This window comes from Uloborus diversus, unplaced genomic scaffold (genome assembly GCF_026930045.1).
Source record: "Uloborus diversus isolate 005 unplaced genomic scaffold, Udiv.v.3.1 scaffold_75, whole genome shotgun sequence".
Classification (NCBI taxonomy): domain Eukaryota; kingdom Metazoa; phylum Arthropoda; class Arachnida; order Araneae; family Uloboridae; genus Uloborus; species Uloborus diversus.
The window spans coordinates 87,448-105,125 of NW_026558956.1; the positions used below are offsets into that span (position 1 = coordinate 87,448).

A 17,678-nucleotide genomic window follows, 5' to 3' on the forward strand; every position below is an offset into this window, starting at 1 on the left:
TCATGGGATTTTTTTTCAATAAAAAATTTAATATTTTGGTGAATGGCATCTCCTCCCTTACACTACAGAAAGTTGTTAGAACTATGATATGATTATTAAAGATTAACACAGTTGAGCAAGTAATTGACTATGATAGTAATTATTTTCTTGAATGCCACTATGAAAAAAGTTAATCCCAAATAAATTAGAGAAAGAAATAGCAATATGTTGTTTTAGAGAAGAGCATTGCTATAAATAAGATATACCAAGTAAGGATTAAAAATAGTAATAATATAAACCATTTGTAACTTTAAAATTAGAAGTTTTTGAAACTAAGTTTGAGGCTTCTATTGAATTCAGCAAAAATATTTATTCAATGAAAAAACAGAAATAAATGAGGTGGAACTAATGAAAAGCATTTCATAGTATTCAGAGTTAGCATTAGTTTCACCTGATAAATGTGTTGAACATTTTTTTTAAATTGTTTTATTGATTAATGCAATAAAACAATTATTGTGTAAACTTGACATTTGTAAACCAAAAAGTGTAAGACTGTTTTGTCACAGTACAAATCTGAGAGATACTAATCAATATTTAGTGAATATAATCACTTGCAGTTATACTTGTCTAAGGCAATGCACGAAACTATTGAAAAGTTAGAAAATAATTCATTTCTTTTTTTTTTCAAAGCCTGTCTTCTATTTATTCTGAATTTTTTGTTGTAAAGTGTTAATTGTATTTTAATTTAACCCTTTACAAATGTCTCACCTGTGTCTGGAAGTGTATCGACAGATAGCTGCCAAAGTAAAAGCAAATAGAATCTGCTTTTCATTTCGAACAATGAACGTTTACTTAAGCTATTAAAAACATAGCTATGTGTTCTGCTATAATCAATGAACTTATTGATGTTGGTGATAAATTACTCCCAAAACTCCCGATCAGTTCATAAAAGCATGTCACTGTCCCATTCATAATGAGTTAATTCCTTAAAAGTCATTACATCTAAATTTTTATTTGAAGTTATTCAAACCGTAGTATTTTCCTAAATGAATGCTAAACCATCATATGTGGCAATCTTAGCTGCACTTCATTTCATATAAAAACAACTAATTCATGTAATGAACGGAAATGCAAAACAATGGAAGAAATGTGCCCCAAATCTGTTTTAGATGTTGAAACAAAATGGATTCCCATGTACCCAGTCCCGCTCATTAGCAATGGCTCCTTGGACTTCCCTCTGTGCCATTGACTTCAGCTCACCGCCCTCATCCTCACAGGTCATCACGGACTTCCCAGTGAGGACCACCAGTGCTTCGCCAACGAGGATGCTCTCCTACCAGGCCTCGCCCACCACTGGCATCGGCAACCCCAACCAGGGGATCATGGAAGGGGGGTCCCAGCCCCGGTACAGCACCTCACAGCCTTCTACGCCGCTGATGATGCCACATGTGGCGCCCCCCAACACGAACCCCTTCGTCACCCCCGACAGGGTGGGATGCTCTGCCGTCACGACAGCGACAGCTTGCCTCTTGGCGGCCCAAGCGACCACTTCTCAGACGAGAGTCGAAAAGGTAATTTTGTTTCGAACTGACTCTTTTAAATCTGCACGGCTTGGGACTGAGAGTTTAACAGATTGTAGGCTACTAGTGGTTCTTTCTTCCCCTCCTTTGAATGACATCAAACCTTCCTCGGTCACCAAAACTTGACTAGCCCTGTCTGATTTTCAAACCTACACTACTTACTGGTTTATGGGGTTTTTAGATCTGCACCACACTTGAAACCAGATTTTTAGATCTACACAACTCACCTCTTTTGATTTACTGTTATCAACATTTTTTACATACACTGTTATTGTTTTTAGCTGTAGTTTCAATGCAAATTGTTGCATTTTTATCATCTTCTAGTGGCACCCGCACGGCTTCGCCCGTAATAGAAAAATTAAAGGTCTTTTGGTTCGCTTGTATATTTACAAATAATGTATGGTGAATTTTCTCGCCAATTGGCTTGTACCGACGTTACAGTTCCACGTTATGATAATTTTGTATCTCGCCAATTGGCTTGTGCCCATGTTACGGTTCCACGTTATGATAATTTCGTAATTTATGATAATTTTTTTTCTTAAAATTGGAATAAAAAAAGAACCACATCGAATTTTCGAAAAATCGCTTCGAGGTGCACACCCCCATGCTACATACTAACTTTGTGCCAAATTTCATAAAAATCGGCCGAACGGTTTAGGCGCTATGCGCGTCACAGACATCCTACAGACATCCTATGGACATCCTACAGATATCCAGACATCCAGACATCCTCCGCACAGAGAGACTTTCAGCTTTATTGCACAAACATGCTTATTTGTTTTCCATCGCAAATAAAGCACAAAAAATGTCAAATTCAAGCATTTCTCTATCTCTATGTATGGAATCCAAAACGTGTTACATCAAATCTCTCAGAAACACATTCCTGCAGATACTGCGCTTTACCTTCAAACAGCTGTATTCGAGTGCTATTGCTTTTTTAAACTCTTGCATACATTAATATCGTATTTAATCAAAGTTGCAGCTTATCCTTGGTTACCATGCCACCCTGTTCTGTGGATAATTGGTAGTTTACGGCATGCTTTAAAACGTTTTTTTTTATGGTATCTGCCGACTGGAAAAGTCATGGATTTTATCTTGGACATTATTAATAAACAAAAGTTCATTATCATTTTCTAAAATGATGCTTTCAATATTCTTAACGATTATATTTTTCAAACAATCGGATGGGTGTCCCACTTACTCCATACGATGGAGTAAGTAGGTCAACCCCCTTTTGTTTGAATTTAAATCAAGCATATCTAAAACAGGGTTAGGAAGGTCTTACGTGATAAAGTATGTAAATTTTTAGTATGCAATAGTTTTTTGTAAATGCATCCATTTATGAGATATTTACTGTCATTCAAATCTGTATAACTAGTAATCATAGAAGAAAAATACAAAATAATTGCATCTGTGAAATTTATTGAAAGCCTATAGGCATATATTTTACTTTTACATATAAGGTGTGTTGAATAAACACAATACAGATGATTTAGCTCAACTTTGGTAAATTAGCCAGATATATTAATTTAAAAACGAAATCGGAAAGACTAGATCGTAAGGTCTATTTAGAGTTGGCTAAGGGAGAACAATTATCACTTCATCCTCAGTAATAATTTCAACATCCGTTGCATCAGGCCAATAAAAAGGGTCACCATTACTATTTGTTCTTGAAAATTCAACAGTATTTTTTCTTTTGCATCATCAACTTCCAACATTAGAGCTTCATAATACTTCATGTTTTTCTTTGGTGCAAGTTTCATAAATACATAGCAATCAGCTTTAGTAGTTTTGTAGCTCAACTATTAATTCCTACTAGGTCTTCATAGTTATCTCGTATTTGTTTAATAAAAAATTTTCTTCATTAGAGTTGCTTTTGATTTTAAAATTGTCACTAATATGGAGGGACCACTACCCCTTATAGCAAAAATTTACAAGGTGAGTGGGATCCCTTCTCTTAAATACTTATTAATAATATTTTAAACAAAAATTCTTGTTGCATCATACACTTAAGGTTACACTAGACACGAAAGTTTGATGATCATAAATGAATAACAAAAACTGCCCTGGAAACACTGTGTTGAAAAGTGTTTCTTGAACTTGCAAAAAAATATTTTTTAGAAATTTTCTTTTTTTTTTTTTGACTAAGTTTAATGATTTAGAAAAAAATTCCACAAATCCCAAATGTATGCAAAACCAATCAATCGGAATGAAATTTAACATGATCAGTGTAAAAAAGGACAAAAACAATATCCATATTTCAGTTTTAGGGGGGTGACCCACTTATCCCAACCCACCCTATGTGTTGAAACTATGGGTTCTGAAGGATTAACCCCTACCCCTGCCTACTGGGCCCCTGTATCTGACTACAAGGAAGTATATCATATAAAAATAACAAATTTTGACAGTTCTCTAGTAGTTCATTATTACTAATAATTACTAAAAGTTTTAAAATTACATATTCTCTAAATTCGAGATGAATGAGCTGTCTGTAAACATCTTAAATCTGTTATGTCAGAAGTGCTTGATTTCTTCTCAGCAGTCAACTGTAAACTTCTTCATTAATATTCTAACTCATTGTTATCGGTGCAGATTTTAGATCATCATATTTAAGCGAGTTAGTTAACTGTAGATTGAACCCTGTAAAGTTGACTAGTTTTGTCAGGTACAAAAAAAAATCTACTATTATTTTGTCATCACCCTATACTTCTTGACTACCTGTTTAAATTCATCACTAAAGCATCAACTGTGTCAACTTATACAGGTTTCACTCTATCTGTTTTTAGTTTTCATTTGTGTTTATCTACAAATTAAGCTTTAAAAAGAATTTCAAAAAAAAAAAGTCTTAGACTTCTGCAGTTCTTATTTTCATGTCTGTCAGTATGAAAGTTTATCTTACAAAACTTGATTTGAGCTGATTTGTGGAAGCTGAAAAACAATAATGAAAACTGCGAGTTTCTTTTTTGCTTTTTATATCAAAATTAAGCATGTCTAAGCTCTTTTGGCATTTATTTTTCTTTTGTATGAAATCATCTATCTTCAATACAGAATATTTAACTGGGTATAGAATGTTAAAAATAAGTAATTCCTTTTCTGATGATTAATGTGAGCAAGTTCTACGGTAGGGTGGTTCAAAAATACATGTAAAAAAAGTTTCTCCTAGATAACGGGACACCCATCAATATTTTTTAGACTTGTGGATAGCAATATATTGGAAGAATTTTAGCTTCCTATTTCAACTGAAAGAGGATGCTCAATCCCCTCCCCCAAACTTTATAAGTATGGGGAGGTAGTAATATGCATTGCAATAAAATAATTATTTACAAAAAAACAGCTGGGGATATTAAATGTTTCTGAATTTGTGGCATTTTCTACGGTACGGCTAATGTTAAATTGAGGAGTCATTGAGCACCTCTTAAAATTTGAGTAAGAAGCTAATACTTTTACAGCATAATACTATTAGTAAGTCTAAAAAGATGGGGGTGTCCTGGATCCTTGTTGAAAAAAAGTTTTTTTGAACCACCCTATTATACAGTCATGTATTTCGAAAACTTAAAGGTAAAAATCAGTTAAAATAGTTTCAGAAAGTCCTTAAATAAGACAATAAACTTCTTTTATTCATTCATTTTTGAATTTTTTAACATTGCAGTTTTTTTATGTACTTACATGTAAATAATGATAGTGACAAAATATACTTTTGGAATATTTCTTTGCTTTATTTAGTTCTATATCTTTGTTGTTTTAAAGTTTTTAGTTTAAGCATGAATTTTTTTATAAAAGCATAAATAACAAAAAGAAAAGTTATTTAGGATGCTTTTAAAGATATGCTAACAGCTTGAAAGTAAAAATCAATAGGAGTCTTATTTGACTATGTTCAGAACCTCTAAATTTTACTGAAAAAAAATCCTTTTAGCTGATTATTTTACTTCCTTCTGTGTTTTTAACGCAATTATATCAACTTTTCTTCATAATTTTAGCACAAAGAGAAGAAGGAAAAGGAAATAGTTAGTCTAATGAAAAGGCTGACGAAGAGGAAATCAAAATCTCCACCCCCATCTGATTACTCATGTGATAATCCCTCATTCGTAGATGGAACATCATCATCTCAACAATCTCTCTCTGCTGTTCATGTAAGGTATGTAAACTAAGCCATGGAAAGTGGTTATATTTTTGTACAGAAGCATAGCTGTTCTTGCTTGCAACTTAAATTGGCAATGACATCACGACGTGCGGGAGAAAAAAGAGTTAACAGATAAAACGTCAAAAACTGACTAGCTACCTCCCCTATCTTCTTCACCAATAAGAGAAGATCGCAACCTGTCTATGAGTTGCTATTAGTTGGCGTGTTTGATTCAAATGGACAAATGCTCTCTGGTAAAATTGAAAATGTTTAAAGATTGACAGAAATTATGACAAAAAATGGTTACATATGTGTGGGTTTAACTAACTGATCCGATTTCTTAATTGAAGAGCGTAATTTCACCCAACTATCAGACAAGGAGCTAGGAACTATTTCATTCTCTTCACCTCAGCATAGTTCTCCACTGTCAAGTAAGCTTGCAGTCGAGTATAGAATTTTAGGTACCTATTGCCTAATAAATCTATTTTGGTGTATCATTTCATAAGTAATTTTCAATCTACATGCATATAAAATGGGTTTGTGTGTTCATTTTACAAATCCACAGTTTATGTCGAATAATCTTTTCATCCTCAAAAATTCACAAAACGGGTTCTTTGAATTTTAAAATAATTACTGCATGTGCTGCCATCTAATAGCCAGTTTCAAAAGATTGGGAAAAATCAATAACAGTAATAATAATAATATGAGTGTTGTATAAAAGAATGTATGTCTTTGAGTGTATGTTCTTTATACAAATCCAAAGTTTACATCGGATCTTGGCCAAATTTGGCTCAGAGATCCTTTGATGCTCAAAAATTCACATAACTGATATTTGGAGTTTTTTTGAATAATTTGACGAGGTTTAAATTTAAATTTTGAGTCATAAAGAATTTTCTCTTCTGCACGTTGATGGGAAATTTTATACCTTTTTTCTTTTTTATTTATTTATGCCTGAATGTTCAACATGCGCACTTGACATAACTTTTGTTTTCAAGGTAGACGGGGCAACCCCGAGCAATGCAGCTGTTTTTTTTTTTTTTTTTTTTTTTTTTTTATTAATAAATTTTAAAGTCTAAATGTGTATATCCCGAGTAAACTCTGAAACTACTGGACCAATTTTGTTGAAATTTTCAGTTTGTGTTGACCCCCTTAGAAGATTTTCTGCACTCGGTCCAAAAGTACCGAGGTACCTAAATTAACCAGGAAAATCATAATAAGCGCGTTTTCCAGCAAGGAAAATCACTTTTAAATTCGACATTAAAATAGTCTGGGTCAGATATAGATTTATATATATATATATATATATATATATATATATATATATATATATATATATATATATATATATATATATATATATAGACTGAATTTATCTGAATGCCATGTTTTTTCCTAAGTATGGACAAATAAAATTCTTCAACTGTTTTTAAGCTTTTCTGATAGTGGAGGAATTTAAAATTTTATCCTCTTTTTTTTCTTTTTCTTTTTTCTGTTTGTTATTTAACGTGTGTTTATTTTATTTCAGTGTAGAGACATTGCTAAAAATTTTATTTTGAATTTAAAACAGGGCATAAAACTGGTCAATATAAGTCAGTATTCTTCAGTTTGATCTGTATTTGTCAGTGTTTTCAGAATTTAATGAAGTTGGTATTTTTTAATTTACTGAAAAATTGATTTGCAGAAAAAAATCATCATCACTAATTTTCCCGTTCTCTCATTGAAGCTGAGGTTACCTTCTCACTGGTAGCTAAATTTACTAATTTAGCACACCAGTGACAGTCTGCTAGCATGGTACTGCTCTCCTTGCAAAGTGAAGGAAGATTTGCTTTTACCTAATCTTCTTGTGAATGTTTTTTGGTGAAAAAAAGTATTAATAAAACTGTGCTGAGAACATTGAAATGTTTGACCTAGTCAAAGTGTGTATGAAATTATGCAAAGAATTAATATGCAGTGTCAGCCCTTGTTTTGATAGAAACAGTGAAATTTTTTGACTCCATTAGTTTTAACCAGAACAGTAATTTTTTAACATTTCAGATCTACATCATGCCCCAGTGAAGCATTGGGTAGTCAGAATGTCAGTCATAAAAAAACGGGATCGTTAGATGGCTCGAATGGTGAAGTTCCAAAGTCTTCGTCACGGCCGAAACAGCCCGCTCCACTTGTGCGAGAGAGGTAAATGCTTCATTTTATCAAATTGTGTAAACATTAAATCGACAATAAGGTGAATATTTCATCATAGGTTGTACCTGGGGAAATTAAAAGCATTCATAAATAATTTAATAAATATTCTGAAATTCTTTTCTGGAGAAATTTTAAGTCTCTTCATGTTGTAAAGTTTCTTGCCTTTAAATTGCCGTTTGAATTTTTTTGCAAGAATTTAGTTTAGATCTTAAGCACTTGTCCCCCCCCCCTCCCTCTCTCTCTCTCTATTGCACTAATAAGCTCTTATTGCACTAATGATAAAGACATTAATCATTTATTTTTGCAGCTAAAAAATTAATGGGAACAAAAAATGTTTCAGGCAAAGCAAAGAGATAGATCTCTTTCCTAATATTTTAAAGCAAATTAGTTTCTAGGAAAAAAAATGTAAGAATAAGTATATTTTGTTTTAAAAATTTGAAAAGAAAAATTTTAGTTCCTGTACTAAAATATATTCATATCATAATGGTCCTATTTAATATACTCTAAGCTGAATTAAAACGATTTCCATTGGTGCTAATGTCTTTTGGGAATTCAAAAACGACCTCTTTGAATGACTACCATCCATTAAGGACCTCTATTGTCAGGATCGGAGAGCGGTCACTCTGGAGAAGTTTCACTGTACCATATTTACTAAAGTTTTAGTTGAATGTTAGTTATTGAGATGACAAACTCTATACTCATGATTTTCCACTAATAGGCAAATTCCAGTCTTTAGATTTGTGGAAGTCGGTTTTCTCAGTTGTTCTGTTTTTAAGATTTTAAAAGAGAAATACAGGAATTTAACAAAACACCTACATTAGTAGGGGGGATTCTCCCTTATGCTTTATATTGTCCTCTGTTTAGAAAATGATAACTATTATAGAGAATTACAGGCTGATGGTTCAAGATTGCCACTCAATTTTAGAAATTATGCAAAACAACATAATTTTCAATTTGTAAGTATAAGAATACATCTATTGTTTCAATGCACAACCTCTGTATCCTGCTCAAGAAAGTTGGGGTTGCTCCCACACTTTTCTTTTATTCTAGAAAGATCATCTGAACCCTAAAATTACAAAAAAAATGGCCAAAAAATATGATATTATTAAGGTTTTAATTTCAAAACATTTGAAAGGAAACCCCCAAACTGCCTTCCTCCCAACTTCAAAGATGCCTAAATTAGTGTTACTAAGAAGCCTAAAGATAGCGTAAAATTACGTTTTTGTGACTTCAATTTAGAAAAAAATCCAGGGGTAGCCTTTGAATCTTCTTCTGTAGTCATAACAGAAACTCCAAAATTGAATTTTTAGGACTTCATTAGTTCAACAACAAAAAAATACAAAGACAACCCTCAAACCCCTTTTTTCCTTCTTTTGTCACCCAAAGACACACAGTGGAACAAAAACGCCTAAAAGCGCTTATAAATGTTTTTTTCCTCCTATGTTAAACCAGTTGAGGATTAATAAATTTGCACAGGTCTATTCTTTGACAATCGGAACTGAAATTTTAGAACCCTTCGTCCACTACAAAGCTGAAGGAAACCTTTAGAAAGTTAAAGAACCATGAGTGTGAGAATTTACAAAAATTGCTTTTAAGCAGGATTTTTTTTTTTTTTTTTTCTTATTTAGAGGCAGGTATATTTAATTTCTCTCGTGTCCAACCATAGTAATAGGACGCAAAAAATAAGTAACTGAATTCTCAAACTGAAAATCCTTTTTAATCAGCACCGAAAACTTGGGAATTGAAGGGTTTTTTTTTTTTTTTCAAAACACTCTACAAAAAAAAAGTCTTCTTATGCAGAGCCAAATTTAGCTCCACGCCGCCTCTAGGCAAGTCTGAAATCTGCCGCCCACCCTACTCTAAAAAATTTTTTTAAGAAGATAAAAAAATTCCATGAATAAAAAAAAAACGCTTGTGACCTCCCCAAAAATTACTTATTTGAAAAATTCAGAGACAAAATTGCAACATTGAGATTATTATTTTTTTTTTTTTTTAAATTTTTAAAATTGTTTTTTAATGCTGAAAAATGTTCCATCCGATTAAGTGTTCTGAATGTATGATATTCGTGCATGCTCGTATTTTATCATTCTGCAAATTGAGAATTGTTTTCATCTGTGAATCAACGATTTAAGTAATTTCCTGTGTGATATTACGTTCACTCACTTAACGTTTCTAACCATTCCTCATTGCTCGATGGTATTTCACTTGTAAATTGCTACTGGATTACATTCCAAAAAGCTCAAAGATTCTGCTTTTGAAAACTGCCCACTTGAAAAATATGTATCACTTTTTGAAAACATTTTGAAAACTCTTTTTTGTTCATCGGTTTTTAACTAAGCATGCTCTCTTCATTTAAAATCATTCAACCTTTTTCGCTCATCACTCAATTTCATTTGCCGCCCAGACTTACTACTATTAAGCGAAAAGTTTTTAAATATTAATAATGTAGAAAAGAAAATATATGTCAATCACTGAAGAAACCATAATTAAATTAACTTTACTATGGCACTGAAAATCTTTGTCAAACTCCAATCTTGTTGGAGCTTCTGGTCAAACGCAATGACACTTGCTTTTCTTCAATCGACGCCGCTATTTGTCTTCACACTTATTGTTTTACACGCATCTATTTCCATGCTTGAAAAGTATTTCATTTTCATAAGATGAGTTAAAGTAAACTATTATTAAATTGCAAGAAAAGGATGTCACTATGGAAAATAAAAGAATAATAGCTTCAAGAGTAATAATTTAAAAAAATAAAAACGTGGTTAAAGCAAAATTTGCAGCCCTACGCAGCTGCCTACTCTGCCTATTGGGAAATTGGGCCCTGCTCTTATGTCCTCTTAGAAATTAATACTACTTAGTCATAAATGGTCTGTAGAAAGACCCTGAAAAGAAATTAGCTGCATAAACCTGCAAACTTTGGACCCTGAGCCCAAACAAATTGAAAAAGCTCCATAATAACATGCCTTTGTAAACAAACAAGTGAGAGAGGTTTAAAAACATTTTTAAGCTCTTTCTGGCATTTTCGCCCCACTGTGAGACGGCCTGAAATTACGTTTATAAAGCTTCAAAGTCACTAAATTTTTCAGGAGAAACCCCCCAAACTTCCTAAAATTGCTAAAGATGGCAAAAACTTACGCTTTTTCGACAACAGTTTCAGAAAAAAAATTTTGGGAACATCCCTCTTTACCTTCACATCATCAAGACAGTCCAAAAGTTTTTTTTAAGACTTCAATCTCGAATGATTACTGGTGGGAACCCTTGATTCTCCACTTCATTTTCCATATGTTGACAAAGTAGTATCAAAACTGTTTTTAGAACTAGAATGTCAAAGCATTCATGGGGGAGAGTCATTAAGTCACTCATAGATGGCCTAAAAAGTCTTCAGTATTCAAAAAAGAATTTGTCCCCAACTTATAAGTCCCGGTCCCCACCAATGAATATGAGGGTGTAGTTTCGTAGACTTCAGAAGTTGGTTTTTATATTTCCATCCACAACAATATGTGTCCACTGCAAGGCTCAACACAATATAGAGCTGTCAAAATATCCCTTTAGTCAATTGACATGGTCTAATTGAACCATCAAATTAGTATACCAATGCTTAGATTCTTTTACCTTGAAAGCGACATATCATATATTACTGATTTGTGTGACTTGTATGCACTAGAAAATTTACAAAATGTCATTTTCAAGGTACATAAACCTAAAAATTTTATGGGAAAAGACAGCCAGACTCCCCCTTACCTGAGGGTGAGTTCATTCACCCGAATATCCCAGTGATATCTGCCCCCCCCCCCAATAGTTTTGCAAGTCGGCGCCCCTGCCGAGAGATTAAAACTTAATTTTTACTAAATTGAATTTTTACTAAATTGTTACTTATGTATCTATGGGTACATTTATCTCTTATGTATATGCAAATTAAAATTTAATCCATAAACAAATCTACACAAATGAATTTCAAAATTATATTGAAATCCTCAAAGTTAAATTACATTTAAGATTTTTCAGTTATTTCAATGTTAAATAGTGTTTCAATTGTTAAGGCAAACTTAGCCTAGTAGGGCAGTAAAGCTGTGATTAGGATCTGTGCAACCTTCATAATGCTGCCAGGTTAGATATTCACAAATCATTTATTAAAATAATTAATATTTAGCATAACTACCAAGAAAATATAATCACATTAAAAGTGACAACACAAGACAAAATGTGAGCAAATAAGAATGCCATTCAGCCTATTTAAAGACAAATTTTACGTCATTTTGGAATCGACATGCTGTTAATAAAATTGACTTGAATTTCAAGTTTAACTGAAATGAGAAAAAATGCAAGCAAATTACTAATGTTAATGAAAATAATTAACAATCCACTTTTATTTCAGGTTTCGTTGCATTGTGCCTTATCCACCTAACAGTGACTATGAGTTAGAATTGAAAGTTGGTGATATTGTTTATGTTCACAAAAAACGCGAAGACGGATGGTATAAAGGTACACTGCAAAGAACTGGTAAAACTGGACTCTTCCCTTCAAGTTTTGTAGAGGGCTTTTGATTAGCACAAAATTTTAAATAAGTACTTGAAAAGTCTCCACAAATTCGGCTCTAGTGCTGATTGTACCGAATGCTGTGCATTGCCTTACGTACATGGGCCCTCTGAAAATGTCGAATCTCAGATATCACTGTGGTGTGGTTTTTCGAGGATAGAATTCATCATTGCTGCTGCATTCTTGGGATCAAAATTTCAAAAAATATCAAAACCATTTAGGCATTTGTGTTTTTGAGTTAAACCTTTTCCTTACAGCAATAGTGCATATGTTGTACCAAGAGAAAAGTCTCTCTCTTTTTTTTTTTTTTTGCTAGTACACTGAGTGTATCCATAGCATATCCAAGTGAGATTTTATATATTTATTTTTTTTTTTTTTTTTCCTGGTACAACAGTTGTTTTAACCAGAATTTTATTGCCTGAAGATTGAAGTTCAAGTTTTGCCCAGTCCAATTTTTTTTTAAAAAGCTGCCTTATTTGTTGTAATTATTTGATAAACTTGAGTGTACACTACATGTGTGTATATGTTTTTTGAAGTATCAATGACTACTTGATATTTTTTCCTTTCTGTTAACAACTTAAAGGGAAAGTTGTCATTGAATTTAATAAAAAGTATTAAACTCTTAATTGTATATTTTCCCATAATTTTTTGCTTTTAGATCATAAGTTCTTACTTCTTTAGTTGTTAGATATCTTCTCACTTAGTAAAGTAACCATTGTTTTAAAAAAAAAATAAAATGTAAGAAATCAGTAAATTGTCTCTCCATTTAAATATTTGTTTTAAAAGTTGCTTAGAAATATGAACAATAGTCTGTTAAGTTATATAAAGCATTTAGCTCTTTTAGTGCATTTAGTTGAATGAGTTATGTCACTGGTAGGCCTTATCATAATTTTTTTGGGATGTAACTTTTCTTTCTTATTCTTTTTAATTAATATATCTTGATATATTTTGTGATTACTTTTTGTCATGATGTCAGTACAAGTTAAAATTTTTTATAACATTTGGTTTATATATTCAAAGGAAAAACAAATGGACCTTTGAGGAAAAAAAAGTAATTATTTTTGCTATTCTTAAAATCTTGGCAATGTTTCATAAGAATGTAAATGAATGTACTTATTCAAAACTCTGGTTTTGAAACTTAATTTACATTGAACAAATGTCTATGGTTTTTATATTTTGCTGAATAATGTGATTTTTGACTAATAATTGTTAACAGCAGATTGTGGATCTTTTCATTTGTTTATTGAATGCTGCATACATATAGGAAGTGTGATGCCAAATATTTACTTATGCTTTAATATTTATGAATTTTTTTAAAACTATTTATAGCAATTTATGCTGTTATGAACATATTTTTATTAGTGAATAGGTTAGGATTTTCTAATTTATTTATTTTGCTTTACTGATGAGTTTTTGTGTAATTTTTTTAAATGATACTAATAAAAGACATGTGCCACTAAATTCTTTTTTTTTTTTTTTCAAAATCATGTATTATTTAAAATAATTTTGATTAGGATTTCTATTGAAACAAATCATTCTATTCATTTTGAGCAGATCGCAAACATTTTGTTTACATCAATGTACTTAAGACACAAATTTATAATTATAAAAAAAAAAGTATTATAAGACTGTTTTAAGTCACAGTGGGGGTCCTATTTTTCAATGCATGGAAAATGAAACTATGAAAAATTTTGTGAATGTAGATGTGTGTGTATATATTTATATATATATACTTATCCTTTTGTTTTAAATATGAGGAAATGACCCCTGCTATTATGTAATTATGTGCAATTGCAGTACATTCAAATACAGAAATCTCTCCCTTACTATCAACACGAGGAGCTTGCCATAAAAGAAGCATTAGACATACCTTTAATTGAAATTCACCTTTATTTTAGATGAAATTGATGTACAGAAACAGATAAAAAATACATGAAGAATAGCAGTTTAGTTTTAAGAAATTAACTTGTGAACTAAAAACATTTTGACAGAAATAAATTAAAATCAAGCTATTTGTAGTATCGATCAGAAATTCCTTTACATTTAATATGTTCAATTCATATTTTAAATAAACTTTAAAATGTGTTCAAATGATAAAACAATAACAACAATAAAAAACACTAAAAATATGAAAAGTTAGTTTGAGTATAAAAATTTGGCCACCCTCTGCATACTGTACAACTAAGAGTGAAGCATCAAGTAGGTATGGTATATGAGAATGTTTACTGTGTTGCTTATTTGTCTTAAGTACAATTGCTGTTCTTTTTAAGTAAGAAAAATCTAGAACATTGTATTAATGAAATCAATGATTTTTATAATTATATTTTTCTTTAGTGTTTTAGATTATTTTTTTTTCGTGTACAGCTGTACAAAATACAAAGAATACATTAAAAAATATTTTGTTTTAATCAATGCATTTAATGTTTTGATGCAAAAGTAAAATCTATGTTGTCTTCTTTTGATAGAACTATAGTTATTTAATGATGTATTTATGTATATTATTTTTGTATTTATGTAAATATTTTGAGAGTAACATAATTCGAAAAATCTTATATTGGGCCATTCCATAGAATAATGCACATTTTGTCCTGCACTTGATACCTTATCTATTTATTAAAAATAACGATTTTTAAAAGGACAATGAAAATTTTTTGTTACTAATGTATGTGATTTCTGGGGCAAAAAATTTGTTCATTACCTTTTAAAATTATTACTGTTAGTGAAATACATAGGCTGTTATGTACAGAAAAAAAAACTTTTTTTTCCTGGAATGGCCCTATTGTATCATAAGAATTGATGATTGAAAAATAAGTTTACAATTAGATTGATGATCTTGAAATTTCTATTGTAAAAATTAATATGATTTTTCTTAATTACATCATTTATTATTTTTTGCAAATTTATTCTTATTTTTCAATATTACTCCCTCCCTCTTTTTTATTCAGTACAAAAAAAAATGCTTTTCTACTTAATTATTTTTATCACAATTGCGCTTGAAAAACAACTGCATGTATATATTTTTTATTAAATGACCCTTTTACTTATTAAGGAAAATTTGAAGATAAAAAACATATCAATTTTTTAACAAAATATGTTTACTTCTTTTTCATAAAAAAAACCAACAAATAAACATATTTTACCAATTGCTTGCATCATGAAATAAATAGCATGTGAAAAACTTCTATCAAAATTTTGCAAGAAAAATAAAAGTCTTAAGAGTGGAATGTTGAAAAGGATGTTTTTGCCCGTGGTTGGCATTTTTTTACGATATAGAGATATAATTTTGAAAAAGTACTCACAACCATGAAGTTTTGCTTTTATAGATCTTTTTTAATTAAGAACTTTTTGTTATTTAGTAACTACAGTCGATGCCCACTTGTATCAAAATCAAAGGGACTGAATGAAATTTTCTTTATAGCTGTAATTTCATTATAAAAAGCTGAATTACACGCAGTAAAACCATGAAGGGGATTTGAACCTATTATGTTACAGCCATAAATTCGCTGCTATGCTATAAATGGGCGTGACTATATTTGAACTCTTTGAACTTTAAGTTCTGATGAAAGTTTTCATTCTGCTGATAACAACATTTTATTTAGATTTTGCTTACATTTTTTTTTTCATTTAGAAAATCACAGGTATGTGTATGTACTAATCAATAACTTTTAAAATGTTTTCTTCCTGTAATTAGTGACATTTTAACAACACTTTGATTTACACTAAATAACAGTTCAAAAACACCATAAAATTTGACTGAGCAGAAATGTGTATGCTCAAAATCTATTTTATGAAAGTGAAACACTTGCATGTGATTTTTTCAGTGCAACATGCCCGTGTTTCACTATCCGCAGTCCTAGACATAAAAATTTTTGTTTGTGCTCAGCACTTTGTATAGAGTTGATTGGTGCTTATTAACGAACACTTGTACATTCCAAGGTTACCCAGTGAGCAGTTATGTGGCATTGACTCGAAGTTAATTTTGAAAGTGACCCCTGTGGGGTATGTGTACATAGTTCAAGTTAATTTATATTTAATGACGTTTCTAGTAGGACTTAGTCATTGACTGTTTTTTACTGTCTGTTTATATTTATGATTGTTGTATTGAACCAAATTCAGGTCATTTCCTAACCCTTTCCAATCTTTAGAGTTTGCAATACCAATGTTTCTAGTACCGGTGTATTGGCTTCATATTTTTAAACATTTAGTATAGGTAAAAGCTAAATGTATGGAGAATTTTCATTTAATATGTGTTCAGATATATATCTATATATATAAATTTGCAAAGAGTGTAATGTAAAAGTATTTTATTGTTTTCCATATTTCTAATGAAGCTTTGCCCTTCTAACATTTGTGCTGGAAGATATTTGATTGTTTCTTTGGATTGAATTTTACTTGAATTGTTTTCAAATTTGTTAGAGCAATGTTTTGTTTTTGTTATTTATTTGAATAACTATCAAAAGTAAAAATTGCTTCAAAACTTATATTTTACCCTACAATACTGAAGGTGCAAATGTTATGAAACAATATGTTGTAACATAATCATAATATTTTGTGCATTTATGAATTTATGGATAGGATAACAGTACCGTATGTCAATTGTGCACAATGCATTCTTATGCACAGTATTATTGATTTGCAGATTGTTGCATATTTTGATATATTTTAGGCTGGCTATAAGAAGTACAGTATTTTCAACATAAAATTTTGAAAGTTAATGTTAAATGGGTGACACATAATATTAATTGCCTCTGTTGATGAATTGTCCAGAATATAATAAGAATCATTTTAGCTAAATTCCATGAACACACACAAAAAAAAAAAAAAAAAAAAAAAAAAAAACTAAGAAATGAAATGTAGCAAATAAAAAAATTTTATATGAGAATAATGTGCTTTAGTAAATAAAATTTAATAACGTTATTTCAATCATATATGTTTTAATACAAACTAAATCATCTGGGAAAATTTCTTTTGGCAAATGATGTCATTGATTGGTGATTTGCTCATTTTGCAACGGTCTGGTTCATGATGTACTGTCTTGTTAACTATTTGACGAAATAATTTCTTTACTAATTTTGCGTTGTAGTTGAAGCAATGTACAAATAATCTGCTCTTAAAAGATATCCGTCTTACACAAAAAAATTCAAATATAACATTGTATTATAATACGTGAAATACACCGCCAGCTCAGTCATTTCCAGCCGAGGACTGCAGTTTTGTGCTTATTAGCACTCATCAGCCCGGCATAGGAAAGTGACTGAGCTGGAGATGGAAAACCTCTT

The 17,678-nt window shown here is 30.9% G+C and overlaps 1 protein-coding gene across 1 annotated transcript in view; it reads left to right on the forward strand.

Moving 5' to 3' along the window:
* Positions 1-12,407, forward strand: part of LOC129233812 (E3 ubiquitin-protein ligase SH3RF3-like) — a 28,748-nt gene extending 16,341 nt beyond the window's left edge. Inside the window, exons 11-14 of the mRNA XM_054867787.1 lie at positions 1,149-1,550; positions 5,537-5,694; positions 7,714-7,851; positions 12,239-12,407. Of these exons, the coding sequence (XP_054723762.1) occupies positions 1,149-1,550; positions 5,537-5,694; positions 7,714-7,851; positions 12,239-12,407 (867 nt within the window). The remainder of the gene's footprint in view (positions 1-1,148; positions 1,551-5,536; positions 5,695-7,713; positions 7,852-12,238) is intronic.
* The last annotated feature ends 5,271 nt before the right edge of the window (positions 12,408-17,678 follow it).